At 38.2% G+C, this 23,625-nt stretch overlaps 1 protein-coding gene across 1 annotated transcript; it reads right to left on the bottom strand.

The window, feature by feature from the left end:
• Nucleotides 1-13,480: 13,480 nt before the first annotated feature.
• LOC122529566 lies at nt 13,481-22,050 on the bottom strand. The gene is made up of 3 exons (XM_043655824.1): nt 21,913-22,050; nt 17,515-18,007; nt 13,481-13,797 (listed from the first exon to the last, which is right to left on the bottom strand). Exons 1-3 carry the CDS (start codon nt 22,048-22,050, stop codon nt 13,481-13,483), a joined length of 948 nt encoding a protein of 315 aa, XP_043511759.1.
• Between the last annotated feature and the right edge of the window lie 1,575 nt (nt 22,051-23,625).

Raw genomic sequence — 23,625 nt, 5'->3', positions numbered from 1 at the left:
TTTATGGCTATAATGAATTTCAATTTTGTATATCTCTGATTTTTTGGCATTTGTTGCTCAAGTTCATCCCATAGATGCTCTATAGGATTTAAATCCGGGCTCTAAGGTGGCCAAGGGAGAACGAAAGTACTGTTTTCTTCGAAAAATTTGTTAACTATTCTTGCTGTGTGTTTCGGGTCGTTATCATGTTGAAACAAATAGGCCCTGTCAACTCCAAATTTTTCAATTGATTGAAATAAATTTTCATTTAATAACTCAATATATTTGGCAGCAGTCAGTCTTCCATCAATAATAGATATTAAATAAATAATAAATTTCCTACTTGTCATTGAAACAACTCCATATCTTTATATTCCCACCACCGTGTTTGACAGTGGGTGTTATTAGTGTCTGTTTGAAAACATCGCCCTTTTTCCTCCATACATATTGTTTCCTTTTGTTTGAATTCAGTTCAAATTTCGATTCATCACTCCAAATTATTGATTTCCAAAATGAAATCGGCTTATTGTAATGTTCTTTAGCAAAATTTAGACGTTTCAGTGCATTCACTTTTGAAATGTATGGTCTATTTCTAGATATCCGTTCATAAATATTGCTTTCATTAATGCGAGATTTGATTTGCGTGATCGATATTGGTAGACAAAGATTTTCTTTGATTTGTTGTGCTGTAATGAACGAATTTTTTTTTACTTCATTAGTGATTAGCCGGTCTTCGCGAGCAGTTGTTTTCGTTTTTCTACCCGATCTCACCGAATTTTCAGGTTTACCTGTCTTTTGTAATTTTTGGCATATCTTTCTAACGCCTTCTTTTGATATTCTAAATTTATGTGCAATTTGTTGCAAACTTTTTCCTTTCATTCTTCTTTTGTAAATGTGTAATCTGTCGGATACTTGTAGCTCTCTAGTTTTTGGCATACTATAAATAAAAGATACTTATTGTCAAGAAAAAAATGTGTGAAAATAACCTGCGGATTATTAACCTACTAATGAAATTAAAAAATAATTAAAAGATGATGATATTTCATTCATAAAATAAAAGATCTATTGCGTCAACTTACTTTCCGTCAGGTCTATATTTGACAAAAAATGCTTAAATGTACAATAACTTTGTTTCTTATAATGCTAATGCTTCAACTCTTTGCAGGCAACTAGGGCATTAACCACACTTAATGTAGACAGAAAACAAAAGAATTTTAAGTTATGTAAGAACGTCACTATAGCAAAGAAAGCACAACGCACCCTTCAAATTTGCCGTCGTCAACTTAAATACCGGCGCAACTGTACCTTGTGTTTCGGTGGTTCAAGTCCTTGTGTGGGTCATGTCGATGTATTGTTTCAACAATGTGTTGTATTTGTCGTGCTCTCGGTTTCCTATTGTCGTGATTGATTGTTGGGTGGTCGTACTTATTTCGCTTACTCTGTATATTTTCGTGTAGTCCAGTCTAGTCCATTTCCTCTTCCCATGGCTTTTCCGATTTGGTTCCCGTAGCGAAAGTCGCCATGCTTGGCTTATGGTCGGTAAGTGTGGCGCCCGGAACTCTATGACCTTGTCCGCTATTGAGACAAGCGTCACTAGGTTGGTATGCACGCTTGCTACAAGAATGTTGTGCAGATTTGGAGGCACTTGCTCGAGGAATACATGGACGTTAAAATTGCCCCAGACACGCTGTTTCCGGCCAAGCATCTTAGGCGATGTAGGAAGTGAGATGGCTTCTCGTTGCCCATCCTGCACGTCTTGAGAAGTTGGCGGGATTTCGATTCCTCGGTCTCACTGTAGAGCTCCCTAGCCGGATCATGCAATTTCGCGTGTGCTGCATTTATGTGCAGTATCTGGCATGAGCTCCGCAACTTCGGTTGTGCACGCAAGAGGCATTGCCTAGTTCCGCATATCCGCACGAGTGTAGTAATCTCAGGGCGCCTGAGCCGGATCGTACAAAATGCGCGTGTGTGCTGCATATTTTCGGTTGTGCAGTATTTTGTACGAGCTACCAGCCATTGACTGAGCACGCAAGAGACCGTGGTTTTTAGCATGGAGCTAGCTTCCCCAGGGGCCTGCAGGCACGGGACGTAGCAATCCCGCGGTTCCCGAGCCGGATCGTGCAAATGCACGTGTACTAGACTTCTAGTATCTTGCACGAGCTCTCCTATGGACACGCTAGAGATCGTTTGTCATCGTTTCCCTGTCAACGTTTCGTCTGTGAAGGACCCTCGGGAAATTCCAGACAAAACGGTTAAGTGGGTCACTTCCCGCATGGGATCTATCTCTCTGATGATACTAAAATGTTGAGGAGAGGGTTTTTCCAAGCGCCGCCGCTTGGATCCACAACATCTAAGGACGTGACTCTTCGCAGAATGGTGCCTAACGCTAACCCAACATCAAGTGTAACAGGCAAAAGCCTGATACACGAATAAGCGAGCAGTAGCTCCATAAGCTCTATTATATAAACACTAGTTGTAGAGCTCCAGTAGCCGTTGTTTTAATGCGTTATATTTGTCTGTAGCTGGTGGTGTATCCACGACGTCCGTTACGTATTTGAGTATGTTTGGACGTAGCTGTGATAGCAGGAAGAGGTACTTAGTGGCGTCGCTGGTTATTTTCGCCATATGTAATGCCGCTTCCGCCTGGATGAACCAAAACTTCGGATTCTCTTTCGGGAGTGACTTAAACGAGTTGATTGTGGTGATGTCGCCTTCTGGTTGAACACGTGGCTCCTTTTGATTGTCGCTCGACCGCGTATGGATTGGGGATCGCGATGTGGCCATCTCGGACTATTATGGTTACTCGCGCACTACGTTTGATTATTACCGCGTTTTCACTCGTGCACTTCAAATCACGTCGGGCAGTCACCAATTTGTAGAAACCGGAGTGGGTAAGGCAAAATTCTGCCTAAGGTTCTCGTACAAGAAAAATATGTCTAATCTTTTGCAGTATATACAGTGAGCAACGAAAGTATTTGAACGGCAGAAAATAATTGATTATACAAAAATTGTATAATAAATTGCAATTTATTGAAACAAATTGTTTTTATATTATTGTGTATACATTTGCTAAATATGTGTAAAGTTAGAGAAAAATTAAATAATAAGTAAACAAATTACATAACATTTTTCACGAGTAAGTTCATATAAGGCGTAAAAGTATTCGAACGATGAATTATAAACACTATACATTGTAAACACAAAACTGTCGCGAGGTCTAAATGTAAATATCTTCAGTGTATTTTCAACGGTATTTGAGAGCAAACGAAACTGAAAGTTAAACGTTAACCTATAATTCAAAATAATGAGTGGTAAAACATCAGAGACAAGTAAACCCGAACGAGAAATTATTGTTAAATTGCACAAAGAAGATAAATCATATAAAGAAATTGCTTCTCTTGTAAGCAGAAGCAAATCAACAATTCATTATATAATAAAAAAGTATAATACGAACGGAAATATTGTAAATGATCTGGGCGTCCAAAAAAATTAACACCACGGGAAGAAAATTGCTTCTGCGTGAAATAAAGAAAGATCCATTTACATCTGCTTCAAAATTGGCAACAATAGTTGTTACAAACTTTAATAAAGAAGTAAACGCCCAATTATGTCGAAAAATGTTATGGAAAAACAATTTCCATGGTAGAGTCCCACAAGAGAAACTACACATTAGCAAGAAGAATAAATTACTTCGTTTAAAATTTGCCAAAGAGTATATAAATAAGGACATAAATTTTTGGAACACTTATTTTTTCGGATGAAAGTAAATTCAATTTATTTGGGTCCGATAGTAAGAGAATAGTATGGAAGAAGCCAAATAAGAAGTTGGATTCAAAAAATTTGAAGTCTACAATGAAACATGGTAGAGGCTCCGTAATGGTCTGCTAATGGGCCTAAAAATCTCGTATTCATCGATGAAATCATGGACAGAACTAAATATTTAAATATTTTAAAAGAAAATTTAATCACTAGTGCCGAAAAATTAAATGTGTCAAGAAATTTTTGCTTTCAGCAGGACCGAGACCCTAAACATACAGCTAAAATAGTACAAAAATGGATCTTAGATAATGTATTCCATACATTATCCAGTCCACTACAGAGCCCTGACTTAAATCTCATCGAACATTTATGGGAAGAACTCGATAGGAGACTTAAAAGAAATAATGTAACGAGCAAAGATTCTTCAAAACAAAATATCCTAGCAGCATGGCACTCTATGGATTCAAGAATGGATTCATACCAGAAAGTTATATTATAGTCAATAGTATATAATCGTCTTCGAGAGGTTATTAAAGCCAAGAGTGGCCAACTAGATATTAAAATGTAATATAATCACATATATTGCATTCTATCATGACTATTATAATTGCGTTCGAATACTTTTGTTATGCCTTATATGTACTTATCCGTCAAAAATGTTATGTAATATGGTTTAATTTTTCTCTAACGTTGCATATATTTAGGAAATATATATACAATAATATAAAAACAATTTGTTTTTATATTATTGTATATATAATTTTGTTGTTGTATTGTAAATATAATTTTTGTGTAATCAATTATTTTCTATCATGTTGTTCGAATACTTTCATTGCTCACTGTATATAGTCTTTAGTTTATTCGATTATTTTTGCGAATATCACAGTTCGTGCGCTTACAAATTTTATGCAGAGCGTTTCTTACCAGAGTAGCAGGAGTCATAGTCGCAGGTGAAGTAGTAGTAGAAATAGTAGGCCTTTTTCCTCTTCGGTTTTATACCCCTGGTTTGCGAAGAAGGGGAAAACTCTTTTCCTGCGTTTTTCTGGTTTTTCCGAGTTTTTTATTTTTTTACAAAAAAGGTGTCGCTGCATGTCTTATTGGAAACTCATCTTGCGACGGAAAATTTGAGCGGATGTAGGTGGCGCTGTTTTCAATTGCACGGAGGTAGCGGTCGCTACATATAAAGGTACAAAGCGGTAGATTGGAACTCTCCAACATAAAACAATCTCAATTATAGTATAAAGGCAAGTAGATTAATTATAAGAATATACAACTGTTAGTCCCTCACATTGCGGTGACGCTTGAATTTGTGTCCCGCGGGAAACTCACCCGATTCTCGTTGGGCGCTCAACGCGATAAAGAAAAGTGCCGAATCTAAGACTTATTGTTGGTATGAAACAAAAAAATAATATTAATAGGAATAATATTCTTCCTATAAATAGTATGAAAAAACACAAAGTGAAAATTGGAAAATTGGTTAACCCTGCGAGTATCGCAGCAGAAAGAGCCGTACCAAAGTCACTTCTGACTCACACCAATATTTCATTAACACATAGCGGCTCAAGCTCGTGACCTCCACTGTACGAACACAGTTACGGTTGTTCGAGCTCTAGACGCTACTACAATGTAATAGATTTCAAGTTATGCTCGGATTTTCGTTGTAGGTACAAAAAAGTAATAGACTGGTAAATTATAGAAAAATTATATTTATTGTGAAATATTGCATCCATTACATATAATTTTTTGGATTTCTGTTGAGCGGGTATTACAAACGTTTTTTGCATGAATCGCATACAGATGAATATCTATTGTTACTTCCTATGCGGAAACAACACCTAGCATGCTTCTGACTATCTATGCGTTCTATAATAATACATGTAGTTTCTACATGTGAAAATGTTAAAATGGTAAACAAAACATATAATTTAAAAATTAATTATTATAATTAATTTTTAAAAAATTATAAGAAAATGCAGCTAAAAATATAATATATGTCAACTTACTTTCCGCCTACTTAATGTTAAATCACACTTCAACAATATACACCTCTATTTCACACAAAGAACGAACTTCAGCTGTTCGTACAGTGTCAACAAACGCTAACACAACATTCTAAGAAACGAAAAGTCTACACATTGTGTTTACAATTAAGAAAAGCTCAAAATAGAGAATTTGAGCGTGTCAACCTTTTGTAATATGTTTAGCTACGGCTGGACTTTCCGCAGTATTGTATCTCTGTACGGCAAGTTTCCACGCGGACTGCGCGTAAATTGTGCATGACGTTTCTTACTATGACATTTGATCGGAATAGAGTTATTAGTGAATAAGTAATAATTTATTTATACATTTTCATGTAGAGTTCAAAAAATACGCAGATACGTTTAAAAGCAAGGAACGACGCAGAGTTCCACGTAACAATCTTCACTTTTGTACCATGATCTTCTCCTTATATCATTTTTAGAGCACACTACACAGTTTCGCAACGTTTTTTTAGTATTTACAGTTTTACAAAATGACGGGAAATGTCTTTCTGTTAATTTTAATGGGTTTCTGGTAATTTTAATGGGTCGGCAGTAGATTTATTACGATTGCTATAATTATTGTTTAATGTCTTATGTTTTTTGACCATTGCTTTTATTAATTGAAGGTGAAATGCGCGCATTGCCACTTTTTCATTTTTCTTCATCTTGTACAAACAAAACACATTCCAAATGGCCACATCAAGTAAATGGAAAAAATATTTTTTGTACCACTTAGTACTTTTCCTGACGGATTCAACATTTGTTTATCCCTATTATCTATCGCACCCATATTTGCGGTATAGTCCACTATGCAAGACGGTTTTTGGATAACTTACTTCGTTCGGTAATTTATTTTTTTTGTATTTACAAAATCTGCAGAGTGACAAGTGGACAGCATATGTATATATTTCCATTCCCCAGAAAAATAGTTTTTGCCACCACCTAAGTGATTTCTTCCAAAAACAATAACTGGTGGCATATTGATCAGCCCGATCAACACTGCCCATCGACTTTCTTTATCCAACAACTGCATTTGGCTTTTCAGTTGTTTCTTCTATACCTCCTCGTCTAAATCTTTTATTGGTTATTATTCTAGTATTATGCCAGTTGCTTAATAATGATACTGTTCTCGATAAAGTTTAAGAACGAAGTTAGATACCTAGGCGTCGACTTCGATCAGATGATCGTGAGTCCGCACTGCTCACACTTAGGAAACAACATAGGGAAGCTTTTCGGTAAATTAATTAGATTAACCGGCAGTCGGTGGGGACTTCGTTACGGTGCTCCACTATCTACAATGGTGCAGTAAGCAGCCTCCAGATGGGCTGATCTACGTATGGAGGCTGACTCGAGAAAGCTCCGTTCAGTACAGAGACAGGCTTTCGTGGATGTCACCGGCACGTACAGAACCGCATCGTGGGAATGCCTGTGCGGTATCAGTGTAGATTAGGTCTGGAGAGTGATGGTTGATATCAATTTATTTTCAGGATTCGACCAATTGATCAATGGGAGTACCACCGGGAACCTTTATCCATTTCCTGGTGGTCAGAGTGGCGTGCTGGCGTGCACGCGTGAGTCCGCCTCTCCGTGGTTCCCTGTGAATGCGCCGCCGAGCCGGCTCAACCAAAGGACTCATCCACGGCAAACACTCCGTGGCACTGCTGGATCTGTCCCGAAGTCAGTGGTGTAACTGGCGGTAGGTAGAGTGGTTGTGTAGCTTATGCCCCTTGTGGGCGAGGTCACAAAGCCGTTGTGCCGGTTCGCCGGACAGGCTTATACACTAATTGTGTGAGACGGAACATGCCGCCGCCCGTTGAACGATTGGTTTAACAGATGAGATGCTGTTTGGTCTTTGCGATTGGATGGTCTTACATCCGATTGTATGAGTAATGATGTGCTATCATTATTAATGGATAACGGGGTTATGTTTCAAATATTTCGAGTTATAATTTCAGCTGCGATTTTGATGGAGGTCGTTCGCACGATGCCATCAACCCCAGGTTTTGAACGATCCTTCCCATTTTCCACTGGAGCGGTGGCAGGTTGTCCTCTCGGATGATAATCAAAGTCCCTTTTCAAAGTTTGATCTCTCCCTGAGTCCACTTCGTTCGAATGTTCAGAGCCTTTAAATATTCCTTACGCTAACGAGTCCAAAAATTCTGACGGATTTTCTGTAGATGCTGTCATCTAGATAATCTATTGACGGGTGTATTTCTGAAATTATACTCGGGAATGTCTGTTAATGGTTGACCAATTAAGAAATGACCTGGGGTGAGTGGGGATAAGTCATTAGGATCGGTTGATATAGGGGTAAGAGGACGTGAATTCAGTATTCCTTCAATTTGGACAATCAATGTATTGAATTCTTCATATGTGAATAATGTTTCGCCCAGTTCGTTTATTAATCTTGTGGTCTATGTTAATGGGGCTGACTAAATAGGTGAGGGAATCAATGTGAATTGAGAAGAGTTCTAATGTCTTCAATGTTGAATCCTAATCAGATAGGGTTAATTTGATGGATCCTTCTGGTAATCCCTTTAAAAGGAACTTATCGTTGGATGCTCATTAACGGATGTGTAATCCACCGTCTTTTAACAGTTGAATGAGTTCGTCTCGGATCGCTTCATGTTTTGTAGGTGTACCCATAATGAGATTGTCTACATAGAAATCTCGTTGTATAATCTTTGATGCCATCGGGAAACAATGAGCTCCGTCCCTTGCTAGTTGATTTAAACACCGTGTTGCTAAATATGGGACCGCTGAGAGACCAAATGTAATGATGCTTAGTTCATATGTTCTCAATTGACCCTTGCCATCTCGATAATTTTCTGAAATTTTCGATCTTCTGGGCAGAATCAAAATTGACGGTACATCTTTTCGATGTCACCTGTCAGCACGTAAGGATGTAGACGAAATCTCAAAATCAATGATTGAATATCTTCTTGAATCGTTGGTCCTACCATAAGTGTATCATTTAGTTATAGTCCAGTGTTGGATTTCATGGAACCATCGAAAACAACGCGGACTTTTGTCGTTTTACGCACTGTGAAAACTAAACTTGGTCTTCGCAATTTAATAGCGCAAGCGACACGTGAATCGTAAATTTGTAGTGATTATGATGATAATTTAAATTAATATCGCAATACTACAAATAGAAATAAGAACAACTTTGTAACTTTAATAACATTTTATAAATTATAATAAATGATATTTTTATAACACAAATAAATAACTGTTTCTGTGAATGTTGATTATGGAATGAATAATTAATTATAAAATGGGGCCTATATATACATCTTTGTCAATAAATAAACATGGTAATAACATCTCCATAGTAATAATAAAAATAAATAAAATATCAATTTACAAATATTCTAATGTTAGATGTCGATTTACAGTTGGCGATGTCGATTTACAGTTGGCGATGTCGATTTACAGGGAAACGTCTTTTTCTCCGACATCTGCTAGCTGCTGCAAGATGAATCTGACAGTGAGATTTCACGTTGAGATTGAAGGGAAGTAAATAACTATGGTATTTACATATTTACATTGATTTACATTTAGTGCGAGGATGGAGGAAGGAAATGGAAGGATAGGATTTTGGTGATGGGTAAGGTGAGGAAAGGTTTGCGTTTCGTTTGGGAATCGCTGCTTAGACTCATCAGTGAGGCCTCTTACCTCAGACGCTTGTTATTGTAACTACTCTCTAGGCCGGCACAAGATAAATGATTGCCAAGGCTTTCTAGTCCTTTCTAAGCTCAAGAGTACTCGTGTCGGAATTATCTGTGCACTCCTATAAGTCTAGTCCTTTTAGCGACATTTTCATTACAAAATTCCATGAAAAATAATTTGATACACCGTCTAATTTTGGCTCTATATTTGGTATACTACCAAGTATGACCGTTGGCGTATCTTGAATCGCGGTGTGTACGGTCGCCAAGTTTGAATATTCACATGCGAAATATCGACGAGAAAGAAAAATTTGGGTTTTCGCAAATAAATGAATATTATAATTAATTGTGAAACCTGTTGATATTGAGAATTTTAACTATTAGTTGTTCTCAATATAATTTTTTCGAATTATTATATTATTATATTATTAGAAAAAAGAAAATCGTGTAGGAACTTAAAATTGAAATTTGTTCCGCCACGTGGTCTGGTTTTCAACTGTCGTTTCCTTTTATAATATTGCGGAAAGATTCGTTTCTTCTCTTTTACTTTTATCCTTATTGTCCCGGGCCCATAACCTGTTGTTTGCAGTGGTTTAAGGTAGAGAAGAAAATGTTTTAAACTCAGACACAATTTGAAGTATATTCGCATTAGTCGGTTTACGTACATATATACACAGCTTGCTTGCTTGCTAAGGAATAAAAAGAACGAGGAGCGTCCAGCAATGAATGAATGAATCTTTATTTCAGGCCTAGAAATAGACCTCAGTGCCTTACATTATTCTTTACATTTTGTTTTCCGTTTTAATCCCTTACATCTAGTATTGCATGCTTTAACGTAGATTAATTAGACTAATAGAGAATGATATTTACACACTGCCTCTACAATATTTCTCTTTGGTACTATACTTTGGTTTGGTACTTCACTTTATCTGTGTCTCTATATTTAGTTTTCTATTACTTTTTCTCTCTTTTTCCTTCTCAATTTTTCTGAGCCAGGCCACGGCTTCCGCATCACTTTCTTCTGCTAGGATCCTTTCTATGTTGAGACTGGTTTCTCTCAATTCCCTGCATTGTCTCGAATGTTCCTTCCTCCTCTTCACACAGCGGACATTCCCTGTCTGCTTCATTAGCCCAAAATTTGTTAGCATTTTCGGTAGAACCGCATCTTGCTCTAGCCAGTATTCTCTGCTCTCCGTTCCTTTTCCTCTCTCTTAAATATTTTGGCAAAGTTCCGGGTGTATTTATATCTTCTATTGTATTTGGTTTTCCTAATTCTGATCCAGTGTATTTGTTTCTCCACTTCTATCTCTCTGTTTCGTAGAACTTCGCCTGCCTTTTTTCCTTCTCTCCATAATAAATCTACGCCTTCCTGGCTGAAGCCGCATTTTTTAAAATGGTCCAATCTGTCTTTAAGATTTTTCTTAATTCCCTTCCCTGCTTTTCTTTCGTTCAAACACTCTTTGACAATGCTTTCCTCTATCCCTCTCAATTTTTCCTTCATACTCCATCGCTCTCTTTGCCTGCATTACTTTCATTTTTGTTCTGTTCGCTTCCTCCAATACTATATAATCAGGTGTTCCTCTGTCTAGTTCTAGCGTCCATTTTATGTACTTTTTGTGTATCCTTTCGAGTTCTCCGATCTCTCTCCATCCCCAGACTTCTACACCATACACCATCACTCCTGTGACTAGGCTGTCAAAAATTTTCATCCTCCTTATGAAGTCGTCCTTGAAAATTCTCTCCCCTATTCCCCAGGTGAGTCTCACATTCGCCTTCTTTGCGAAATATCTTATATGGCCGCTGCTTTTACCGTTGCTTTTCAGCACATAGCCTAGGTAGCCTAGGTACATAAACTCTCATTTCCTCAATCGGCTTTCCTTTCCAGCTCCACTCCGTTTTCCTTCTCTTCCTCCCTCCTTTCATAAACACCATTATCTTCGACTTTTCCTCGTTCAATTGCAGCTTCTTCTTGTCCAGATACTTTTCTAATCTTCTCATTATCTCCTTCATTTCTTTTTCCTCGTATGCTAGTAAGTACGATGTCGCCTGCATAAGCTAGTGTCCAGAACTTCTTCCTGCCCACCACCACACCACCCGCTTGCCCCTTTCTCATCTCCTCCTCCATGTTCGCAATTAGGATTGTGAATAAGGTGGGATTCAGTGGGCACCCTTGCCTTACTCCCTCTTGTGTCTAAAATTCTTCAGATGTTTCATCTTTTATTCTCACCTTACTTTTGGTTTCCGTGTAAATTTCCTGTGTCCTATCGACTAGTCCCTCCGATATGCCTGCCTTCTTCATAGCCTGTCAAATGCTGCCTTTAAGTCTATGAAGAACGCGAATAATTTTCCTCCTTTCCTTTCTATTGTCTTTTTTACTACGTGCTGAAGTATATAGATATTGTCCATTGTTCTCTTCGACTTCAGTTTCGATTCTATTGTTCAGTACCATTGCGTAAATCTTATACGCCGTGTTGAGTAGCGATATTCCTCTGTAACTTCCCGCCACGTCTCTTTCTCCCTTTTTGAACAGTGGGGAGATTATACTAGTCCTCCAGTCTTCCGGCATTTTTTCCCCTTTCCAGACGTTTTCAATTAGTTCGTATATTTTTTCTTTTGTCTCCCCTTGCATATGTATCCATGCCTCGTTTTGGATGTTATTCTCTCCCGGCGCTTTTCCTTTCTTCAACTTCTTTTTCTGTTTTTCTATCTCCTCCCTTGATATGTTCTGTACGGGTGTTTCTTCTTTGTTTTCTACTACCTTCTTTCATTTGTTTTCTCTCTTTCTGTCTGTACCGTTTAGGAGTTCCATAAAGTGTCTCCGCCACTCCTTCAGTCCGATTACTTCACTTGTTGGTGTCCTTTGTTTCCTATATCTCCATATTTCCTTCTCTGTCTTAGCTTTTCTGATCTCTTCAAGCTCGCTTTTGGCCATCTCCCTTTGCTTTCTCTCACATATTTTTCGGAACTCCCTCCTTTCCCTCAGATATTTCTCTTTCACCTCCTTTCTCTCCTTCCATTTCTTGAGTAACTTTCTGACTTCCCTCTTCTTTCTGCCACATTCTTTATCCCACCAGCTTTTGTTTTTCAACATCTCTCCCGCCTTTCTCTTTACTTTGGTCACGCCCTCCTCTATCGTTCTCTTTATTTCTTTCCATCTACCTTCCATGGAAGTTTCTTCATATACTTTTTTCCTTGTCACTTCCTCGTATCTCTTCATGCTCTCCTCATTCCATTTTACCATCCATCTTGTTTCCTTTGTTGATCTTCTTCCTCCTCTTGGAATCTTGTATTCCAGTTTGCAGTATATCGGCATATGATCCGACTCTACTCTCTCTTCCACAATAAATTCTCTTACTTTATTCAATCCTTTAGCATCTACTATTGCGTAATCTATCACCGACTGACCAGTACTACGTATGAACGTATATTCTCCCTTCTCACCTCCTTCCACGTTTTCATTTAGAATATGCCAGCCATTGTTTTCGATCCCCTCTGTACTGGTCAGTCGGTGATTACCTTCCCTTCTCTGTCGCATACTTTGTCCTATGAGCTTCTTTTCTTATGTTCACTCTCATAGATTCCTCCTTTCTCCCCAGTGCTTGCATTCAGGTCTCTTCCTAACAACATTTTTGTGTTTCTCTCTCCTTCTTGTATTATTTCTATTTGTTTTATCAATTCTGCCAGTTTCTCTTGATTATAAATCGTCCAAACAATCCATGTGTCATTCTCTATTGTTATTTTCGTTCCTATCGCTCCTTTTACATGGTACACTTCTTGACTTCCCCTAATTAGCTCTCTTCTCATCCCTACTAGTATTCCTTCGCTTGCCCTTCCTTTTCTCTTTTCTTTCTGTCCCGGTTGGTACTCCCATCTATATTCTCTAGGTAATCTGCTCCTCCAATTATTCAATTTTTTTTCTTCCATTCATGTTTCCGTTAACCCTACGTAGTCGAATCTTTCAATGTACTCCCAGAAATCTACTTCTTTCTTCTTCACGCTAGCCACGTTCCAGAATAGGACTCCGACTCCCTCTTTTTCCTCTTCTCTCCGTCAGTACTTGTCCTTCTCAATCACTTTTTCTAGAGTTTCTTTTCTTTCATTCCAAATATACCATTTTTTGTCTATTCCTATTTTCTTACATCCTACTGTAATCTTTTTTCCTTCTCTTCTCTTCTCACCTGCCAGTTTCCTTAATTTCCCTTGTATTTCTCTTTCTTTTCGTGTTAGGTCATCTATGTATATTCCTGTTTTCAAGTTTTTCTTCCTGGTCATTATTTGCTTTTTGCTCATTCGCTCTTTTAATTTCACCACTACCGTTTCCACTCCTTTGTCCTTTCTTACTTTCCATGATTCTTCAACTTCTACATCTAATTTCAAGTTTTCTTTCAGAAATTTCTTTACTTCTTGCGCTCCTGCCTCTTTCCATTTTGCCCCTTTTATCACTATGTTACTTCTTCTACTTTCTTTCTCTCTCCTCTCCTCTCTCCTCCAGCTCGTTTATTCTTCTCTCTTTCCTTTCCTTTCTCTCCTCCATCTCCTTCATTCTTCTCTCCCTCTTCTCCTTTCTCTCTTCCATTTCCTTCATTCTTCTCTCCAGCTGCATTTTTTCCATTTTCCATTCTTCCCTCTCTTTCCTATCCTCCTTTCTTCCTTTATCCCATTCTTTTCTCCATATTTTCCTTTCTTCGCTCATTTCATTTTTCAACTTCTCTATTTCTCTTAAGAATTTTTGAAACATTTTTTTCACTCCTTCCAAATCATTCGTTATTTCCTTCTTTACCGATTCCCTTTCGTCTCCGTTCTCACATGATGTCTCTCCTTTCTGTCTATCCTTAGACTGTACAAATTTCTTCATTGTCCCCTTATTCCTACTAGATGTTGCTCTTGTCGCCATATCTTTCTACCCCTTTTTTTTTAACCTCTATTTTCTCTTTTTGAATATCCTCGTCTTCTTTATATTTGGCTCCACATTCTTTTTCGACTTCTCGTTCCCAACTCTTCTCCGCTCTTTCTCGTTTGAATCACCTTACCTAGATTAGCACTACCTGCCTTACCTGTGACTGTATAATCTCTCTTTTCTCCGGACTCTTGGAAAACACGACTACACTCTTCCCCCTACTCAACTGAAGTCTCACGTGTCCAGCAAACAAAGCTACTAATAAACCACGTGATAATTACTAATTAACTAATTACTCTAAGAGATGTCGCGATTAGACCAATTACATGTTTCTACATTAACCGATTAGTTTTTTTTTTGTGTACAAAGAACCGTGTTATGTTCCTGGTTTGCTCGTATACCTACAACGTATTTTGGGTAAATGAGTTACACACACACATACACATACACATACACTTATATCTATGCTAGGAAGGTTTGAAAATATGATTGTTTCTAGTAATGTAAGATGTAATGATTTGCAGCTTTAGAGTTTTCACACTGTTAATGTCAAGGCCTCACGGAAGCCAGGACATTGATATTTCTGCTCCGAAGATTGCTAGTCTATAGTAAATTAATGGGTGTATCTCGATCAGAATCGGATGTACGCATCAGTTGGATCTAAAGATTACACCCTGATACGCATTTCACCTGAATATTAGCGTCCGGTTGTTTCATCGTCGCCTGGCGAGCCAGGACGTTAACATTCTAATACATTTTCTGTATTTTTGGTGAATTACAAAGTCTTTTTAACAAAACAAAAGGGAGAAATATAAAACAAATTATTACATTACTAATAGTAAAATTTATTTAAAAAAGAAAAAACAATTAGAAATGTAATTTTTAAAGTATAATGCGAAACAGAGTTTACATTATAATCTGTATATATATTTCGTTTCTTTTCTTCTTCTTTTTCCTTTTGCGTCTCTTTTCGAAGAGTAAATAACGCAAATTCTATGGATTGATGCAAAAGTTCCGTTTTTTGAGAAAAATTTGAACAAAAATTTTGTTTACTAAAAGTTACGTTTAATTAATATAGTATGTGCCGTTCTGTTCAATGACTCGATGTTTCTTCATCTCTCCGATAGCTGCATAATTCCGCACTCATAGAAGTTCTGAGGCTTCTTGCTAAAGAACTGATCTAAGTGATTTTTCCAGTCTTTCAAGGAAATAAAGTTTTTACTATCTAAGCTGTTTTGAACCGACCTAATTAAATAAATAGTAGGAAGGCGCAAGGTTTGAATACGGTGGATAGACCAAAATATCCCAGCCAAGTTGTAAAGGTTTGGGGTCAAAAACACATATGATCTAGTATTGTCATGCTGGAAAACAGTGCCCTTTGACAAATTCAGGCTTCTGATTGATTGCTCACTTTAATTCACTTAGTCATGAATAGTATTTTTTCGAATTAATATGATTTTTAGGTAACAATTCATAATAAACGACATAATATACACAATAAACGATAATGTTTTTATATTTTTATATTTTTTTCCTCTTCCCTTTGCTTACGAGCTTGATTTTAAGTTACTTTTCACGTCATTATAAGTCTTATCTTCTGTATCCCATTGCACGATTTCGTGAAAATCTTTTGGTAAAGTTATAGGAAAATGTAACAGCTACTGACGAGTTTTCCAATATGTCGCGTGTATCGTTGTTCATTCCACAACAAATATCAACTATATTTTTCACAAGATTAAAACGCATATTGCTAAACAAGAAATCAGTTTTTCTTAATTTACAATAATTATAAAGTATATTTTTATATTCAAGTCACACTTTTTGCGGACATATGTTTATATACACTTCGGAAATGTCTATGTTTTTGTACATTTTTTGTACATCTTTATGTGAAAATTGTAATACATTAATATTTTGTATGTAAACTTTTGTTTTTAATGACTGCGACACATCTTCGTGGCATAGATTAATAAGCTAGCTAGTATCGAATTCCATGCTTTTTGTACACAAGTGTAGTTGTTCAATATTTTTCAGCTTTTGTTCTTTTATATGTCTATCTACATCAATTCACAACATTTCTATAGGATTTAAGTCCGGGGACTGTCCTGGCTACTTCATTACGCGGATATTATTGTCATTCAAAAATGTCTTGACAACTTTTGTGAAGTGCTTTGGATCATTATCTTGTTGTTAGATCTATTTTTCTGGCATATATTCTTCAGCAAATGGAATTAATATATCTTGCACAATATTTAAGTACACGTATCTTTCCAGTATTTCTTTTAATTTCTATTAATTGGATCTACTGTTATAGAGCCTTATACGAGGACTGATCCATCTCCACCTTTTACTGTCGGTTTTATACAGTTGTAACAAAATTCTTCGCTTTTGTGACGTTTCATGTACACTTTACCATCTGATCCAAATCGACTGCATTTTGATTCGTCAGTAAAAATGACTATGTCCCATTGCTGAGGTGTCCAGTTTAAATGTTGCTCGCGAAAGCAATCCCGGCGATTTTTTTTCAAAATGAGCGGTTTCTTTCTGGCTACGTTTCTATGTAGTAATTGAAACTCATTCAATCTTCGTTGCATAATTCTAACAGTAACTTGTCTTTCGAGATCTGTCGATATTTTCTTGTGGATGTCAACAACAGTTCTGAATCTATCAGCTTCCAATGACGATGAATCCTACGATCACACCTTTCATCAGTTTTTCGAACTTTCGCTTTACGGAGAATGTTATTTGGAGTTCATGATGTTTAATCTGTTACATAGCTTGATGGCAAGCCATGGCGGATATTTTTAATTTCGCAGCAATCTGTCAATATGATAATCCGTCTTTTCAAAGCTGCTGCACAAGTTGCCGCTGCTCTGACGTGATGTTTTTTTCCCTTACTCATCACAGCACTTTAGCAATAACTAACAATATTGCATGGCAGATATTGGCGAGAATTGTTTACATTTCGAATGGATGACCGCATTAAACAACTTCTCACAATTAGAAACAATTAAACAAACTCCTCTCCTTCCCATATTATAAACATTATTAGATAACATCCTGTACCAAAAAGTTAGGTGCAAAGCAAGTAGAGTGAAAGTACCGCTATGAGTCAAAAGTGACCCGATATTGGCTTGTCGCATCGCTCATTTCGGTCGGTTATTCGAGGGTTAATTAAATCTCTAACCGATATTTGATTTATTTTCCAAATTTGAATTATTTTCTAGCAGTTTGTCAAGCAAATTTAATTTATCAAATATATCGAATAAATAAAATATAATCTTTGCTATTTTCTTCAGTCGCACTCTTTCCAAATTTTTTAAGGTAACCCAAAAGTACAAATCTTCGCAGATAGTTTCTCTTTGACAGCCAGAGAGATTGTCGTATGCAAGACGTTCATGTTCTTTATCATTTTCTTCATGAAGTTGACGAAAGAGTAAACTTTGCGAAGGATTTGATTTAATATAATTCACAGCTTTTATAACTGTAGAAAGTGCTTCATGCAGTCGGCCTTCTAAATCTTTTGCCACTAAATACTGCCGGTGAATAACGCAATGGAAAACAAAACGATTCTTTAAATACAGCAGGAGTTCCTTGTGTATTTCTGTCATCAGAGCTGCCTCGTCCGTAGCACAAGATATAATATTTCCTAATGGGATGATCTTGTCATCAAAATATTTCTGTATCAAAATATGTCATATCAAAAATTGATTTGTCGGTCGTATCTCTTATTAATTTTCTAGTAAAAAGTATTTCTTCTACTTGGTCATCCCTTACAAATCTCACGTATGTAAGAAGAATTGCTTCGTTATTTATCAAAATATGAGTACTCACTCAAGTATCTCTCAAACAAAAACGCATTCAATCTCTCATGTCAACAAATAGTACACAAATACACTCAGATCGAAACAAGCATACTTTTTAGTAAATCGAACATCCTTTATATATATTCATACGTTACACATTGCGGCAGTTATCCATCTTCTCCAGATACTCTGTTTTATATTGTACTCTTATATATAAAATTATATTATATACAAGGTGAATATATCAATATATCAATATACCTTATATCCTGTTGCTTTGTCATGGAATGATTGGGAAAAGAAATTGTAGACGAACCTACCCCACTTTAGTTAACTATTTTACCTTGAACAAGATCTTGCACAAATTTCTATTTTTTTATTTACTTCTCTACTATTTTCTGAGTAGTTTTGTACCACAAAAGTATATATCATCCTTATGTATTAAACAAGCACTAACGAGAAAATTCCTAATAATTTTTCTCTGTTATATCGTAAAAATAGTATAAATATCTTTTTGGAAACTAATGTATAAAAAGTGAATGTCAGTAAATTTTTCTGTTGTCAGGACGAATATTTTGAAATTTGTAATAAAACTGTTAGGAAAAAAATATAAGCGAAAAGTGTGGTCCACAACCGCTTCTACAATTGGAATGTTTTTATCATAGCTTAGTGTACTTTATTGTATAATAATACTGTTTTGTGGAATATGTGAAATGAGCTGATAAACTTAGGTGAGGAGTACCAAAGAGCCATCACAATTATATCCCCAGTGTCCTCCAATTGCGGGAGATTGGGCCTTAAACACTCTCGTCAAGTTGGAAGGAAATTTTTGACGTGGTTTCTACAGAGTTTCCCCCGTTTTGAAATAAGAATGTAATTTTCGTTAGAGCCCGCGCTTTGGAATACATCGGCCGGGATACTCTCCGAATGCACTCCAAAATGCTTCGCGAGCAAATCTGACGTAGCATTTCAAAATTGCAACTCTGACATTCTGTGCCAAAGCATTAGCAAGTGTTTCGACATCTTCACCTCCTTCCTGCGGATAATAACCGCATATATAATATAAAATACAATATAATATATAATATAATAACCGCATATATAATATATAATATAAAAAGATCGAAATTGTAACAAACGGATAGAGAATTCGCACTGCAGTGCAGTGAGTGCAGTACGTCTCGTGCCGAGCCTTCCAGTGTTGGTCTGACCCTGGAAGCTTCTATCAAGCGTTTCTAATTTTTGTATTCTACAATTGTAAACAATTTAATTACAAAGAACTTCATTAACGGTGTCACTTCGCAAATACGAGCCGAATTACGCGCGATCAAAGCTAAAATTCGCTATTGTAAATCGAGCAATGAAGTACGCCGCATTGAGCTTGGCAAAAACAAGCCACGCGAAACGATCACTGAAGAACACTTGAATCACCGCTATCTAATCGAGAATGCGTGTCTGCCACTTTCTCCTCCACGCACAATGTAGATATCGCGTTACGAAACTTCACGTAATTAACGGCTGCAACTCGAGCCACGTTAAGACAGCTTTTCGTGTCGTGCGCCATCATCACAGAAATATTGCCAATATTGCCGAAATGTAGGCCATCCATGAATATAGGAAATGCGAATTTAATAACGTCATGCGTTCGAAAACGTTCCGCGACGAGAGGAAACGCCTTCGGGAAATGCGTCGTGGCAGAAACCGGAAAAAAGGATACCGAATCAGAAGTCTAAGGAGGGACAAAACTATCCCGCGCGTTAGCCTAACCGCGTCCCAACTTAAAAGTGAATTCACCGGACGATCGACACTAGCGCGAGTCCGAACTTGATTCCGAAACATGATACCACGAAAGTCGATTTCTTCAACCGCGTATAGCAGATGAATCGGTATCCACACCGGAACGACATAGATCGAAATCTGTAATCGATCTGTCGATTTCCAATTCGTTTCCGACTCGGTTTCGATCGATACTGGGGACTCCTCGGATCCTCATCCTGCATTTCGGAAGCTATCTTCTATCCCAGATTCGGAGTTACATACGGGGATGTAACCTTCATCGATAGCAAAGTCTTCATTCCCGTGCGTTACTCTGAAAACCACCGGGTCTTTCACTGCGTTCATCCGTTGACAAGAGATAACTTCCGGCGTGACGATTCACGATTCTTTGATCCGTTGCAAGGACAACTCCTTTACTGTGTGTAAAGAAATCTGACGATGAACGCGTCTTCTTTCCACCTCTCGTCAAGTTGGAAGACGTCGAAGAAAACGTGCTCGTCAGACTCGAAACAATCACCTACCTGAATCGCGAGTTTTTTCAATATCAAAGACTAAGGTAGTCGACAAATGAATCGAGGAAATCCTTCACATAATTTCTGAGATTATCTAAACAAAGAAGAGCTGGCCTACGTTGACGATATCATATCGACTCACTACGACTTCTTCCACCTGCCTGGGGACAAGTTATGGAAAAGAAATGTAACGCATAAAATCCCCACGGTAGATGACACTGGTCCATACAGAGCAATATTGTTACCCGCTTATCTACAAGACCGAGATAGATAAACAGATGAAAGAGTTCCTTCAGAATGGCATAATTCAATCCTCAAAATCTCCATCAATTCGCTCTTGTGGATAGTGTCCAAAAAATCCGACGAACACAGTAACAAGCGTTGGCGTATGGTTGACTATTGTGAGTTAGAAATCTGTAGCGAACGCGTACCCATTCCCTAGTATCCTAGAGATACTAGACCAGTTGGTCAAATATTTCAGCGTTTTCGATCTGGTTAGCCGATTCTTTCGGATAGGGACGGAAAAGCGGATGCAGAAAAGACCGCTTTTTCCACTCCATACGGGTATTACGAATACGAACGAATGTCTTTCGGTTTAAAAAACACATTGACAATGTTCCAGAGACTGATGGATTCAACTGGTTTGCAGCGAACAGAGCTTTTTTTTTATTACGTGAGATCTGTTGTCGGATCAAGTTTGACAAAGTTGCGTAGCGCTTGCGAGACGCTAACCTAAAGCTTAGATCGAAATGCGGATTCGTACATCGCTAAGTGAACACATAGTGAAGTAGATGTAAAACCTTGTCTTGGAGAAATTACCGCTGTTCACGAGTTCCAGTGTCTAAAACGGCAAGATGAATTGGTGCGTCATTCACCTTTCTTCTTGTTATATCTTTTTGTTAAAAACCACATCCAAGAAGAGCGTCGGAATTCAAACATGCATTTAGCCCTCGCAGTTTTAGCTATAACAATCACGATCTCGGTCTTGGTTAGCTATGATTGCAGCCAACTATGGGTTTACCATAAACACAGCGATATCTTTCATGACAGACCTAACTTGGACATATGGAGCCATCAAGGATTACAATTGCAGCTCCTCCAACTGGCGGACTATAGTGCCGGACTGAGATTGACCATTTACCACTGCGATATGCACTCACTCGTCTCGGTCCATAATGGTCGTCAGTAATACGTTCATACTACAACGCTGGAAGTATTTCAACTGCTTTACTCCTCCGGATCAGCTTTCGTTACATCTGCGATCCAGATTAGCGGAGTTCTCCTAAACTCAACAATAACACAGAGCATCACTTTAGTGGGCAAAATCGGGCCCAACGGCAGATGTGACGGCACAACGTACTTCGACCCCTATAGCGCGTGGACAAACGCAATTGTGCGGATAATAACGGATAACAGTTTGTTTAAAATGTAGGGAAAAACAGAAGAATTGAGACAGACGAATAGATGTTAAAAATGAGTGTATTTCCTGACCACGTTCTGCACAATATGGCTGCTCACGATGGTGAACGTCGTCTGATACCACTTGATCGAGCACCACGTCGTCGTGAAGGCCGGGACGTCTGATGAACGTCGTCCTCTGCCGCTTTCCTCGGTGCGACGGCTGGACATGTCCTCGTGCAGCCAACTGCCGATGTCCTCGATGAGAAGGCAGCTCACACAGCTCACGCAGCTTACAGTCGTTGTCCTCGATCAGAAGGCAGCTCACACAGCTCACGCAGTTTATAGTCGATGTCGCTGAGAGGAAATGTGATTGTGTTAGGCACGCTTGCTTTATGATTTCACGAGAGAAGTCCCGTGGGTTGTGCTAGGCACGCTTGCTTCACGAGGGATTCGTTTCGGTTGACTAAGTCCTTCATAAACCAGGAAGTTTAAAATCTGCTCAACTGGAAAGTTCAAGACCAAGGAACCAACGTCAATAACTTGGACATATTTACTTATGTCAGCTCCAAGTTCGTATATCTAGAGAAGTACCTGAAGACTCAGATTGTGCAGTTGTACAGGGTCGTACGCCAAAAATGCAACATCGTGAATCGGGTCATACGAAACGCCCTCACTCTAATACATGTCGCCCTGGAAGACGTTGCGATCAATATCACGGGAGAATTTGGACATCTGGTCATAGCCTCAGGGGAAGTGGTACACATTGTCAAATACATACCAATCATGTGCCACACAAAAGAGTCCACGGAGTGCTATAATAAACTCCCCATGCTCTACAAGAATGAATCCTGCTTTCTAATCCCGAAAAATATTCGAGACCAGGAGAGAATGCAGTTCTATCCTGTCCGCAATGTTTAGAATTCATGGCACTTGGTACCGATTCGCATCAAAGGATCGACAGCGTCCCTCCGCTGCCACTGCAGCTCATTTCTAAACCACAATGGTATTATATCGACCTTCAAAATTTGCAAACGGTGAAATATATTCCGCCGAAGACTTAGAAAAATTGAAAGATCACATTATCCTAGCCGAGCCTCAATTAAGTAAACAGCCTCGCTCAGAGAGCATCAGGAAGACCATGTTCAACCGATGCTATACAACTCCTGGACGAAGAAGGATCTGGGAAAAATTGTTGAAGTTGAAGTCAGTTACTGTTGAACTCGTGGGTTTACATGGCTTGACGCATTTTTAAAACCATAATCAACACCATCTTCAACGGAATTACTTTATATTCCATCTCTCCAGTCTGGAGCTCTCTGATCTATGCATCTTTCTACACGGTGCGAGCCTGAACTTAGCAACGACGGATCCGAGAAAGTCAGTGAAGTACGTTCCCTACGAAACACCGTGAATGACGTATCCACTATGCCATCCCGCAAAGAACACCCAGTGATTCCAAGCGAGAAGAAAATTCTCATAGACTCCAAAAGACCACGATGAAAAATTGTATCCACGGGAAGAAAGGTGTAACGTCGACCCTCCAACATCTGCTTAGGCTTAGTCATCATGGCGCAATTTCAGAAAAGAATTTGTTAGAGTACGCGTTTTGGAGTACATCGGCCCAGATACTCTCCGTGCACTCCGAAAAGCGCACGCGGTATTTCGAAATTGTAACTCTGGCATTCCACGTCAAAAGCACTAGCAAGCGTTTCGACATCCCGATCTGCATTCTTCAAGTATAAAAGATGGAAATTCTTTTTAACAATTAACGTTATTCGTTTGTCGAGAGTTCAGACTTGACGC

The sequence above is a fragment of the Frieseomelitta varia genome, unplaced genomic scaffold (assembly GCF_011392965.1).
Source record: "Frieseomelitta varia isolate USP_RPSP 00005682 unplaced genomic scaffold, Fvar_1.2 scaffold_294, whole genome shotgun sequence".
In the NCBI taxonomy this organism is placed as follows: domain Eukaryota; kingdom Metazoa; phylum Arthropoda; class Insecta; order Hymenoptera; family Apidae; genus Frieseomelitta; species Frieseomelitta varia.
This window is presented reverse-complemented; position numbering and strand designations above follow the sequence as displayed.

Bases quoted from the DNA above. Each gene is read 5' to 3' on its own strand.
- LOC122529566 (XM_043655824.1), bottom strand. From the start codon at position 22,050: ATGTCCAGCCGTCGCACCGAGGAAAGCGGCAGAGGACGACGTTCATCA. The intron at 18,008-21,912 runs GTCAGGAAATAC...ATTTTGATACAG, and splicing joins GCCATATTGTGCAGAACGTG to AAATATTTTGATGACAAGAT. The intron at 13,798-17,514 runs GTTAGAGATTTA...ACTTGAAATTAG, and splicing joins GGAAAATAAATCAAATATCG to ATGTAGAAGTTGAAGAATCA.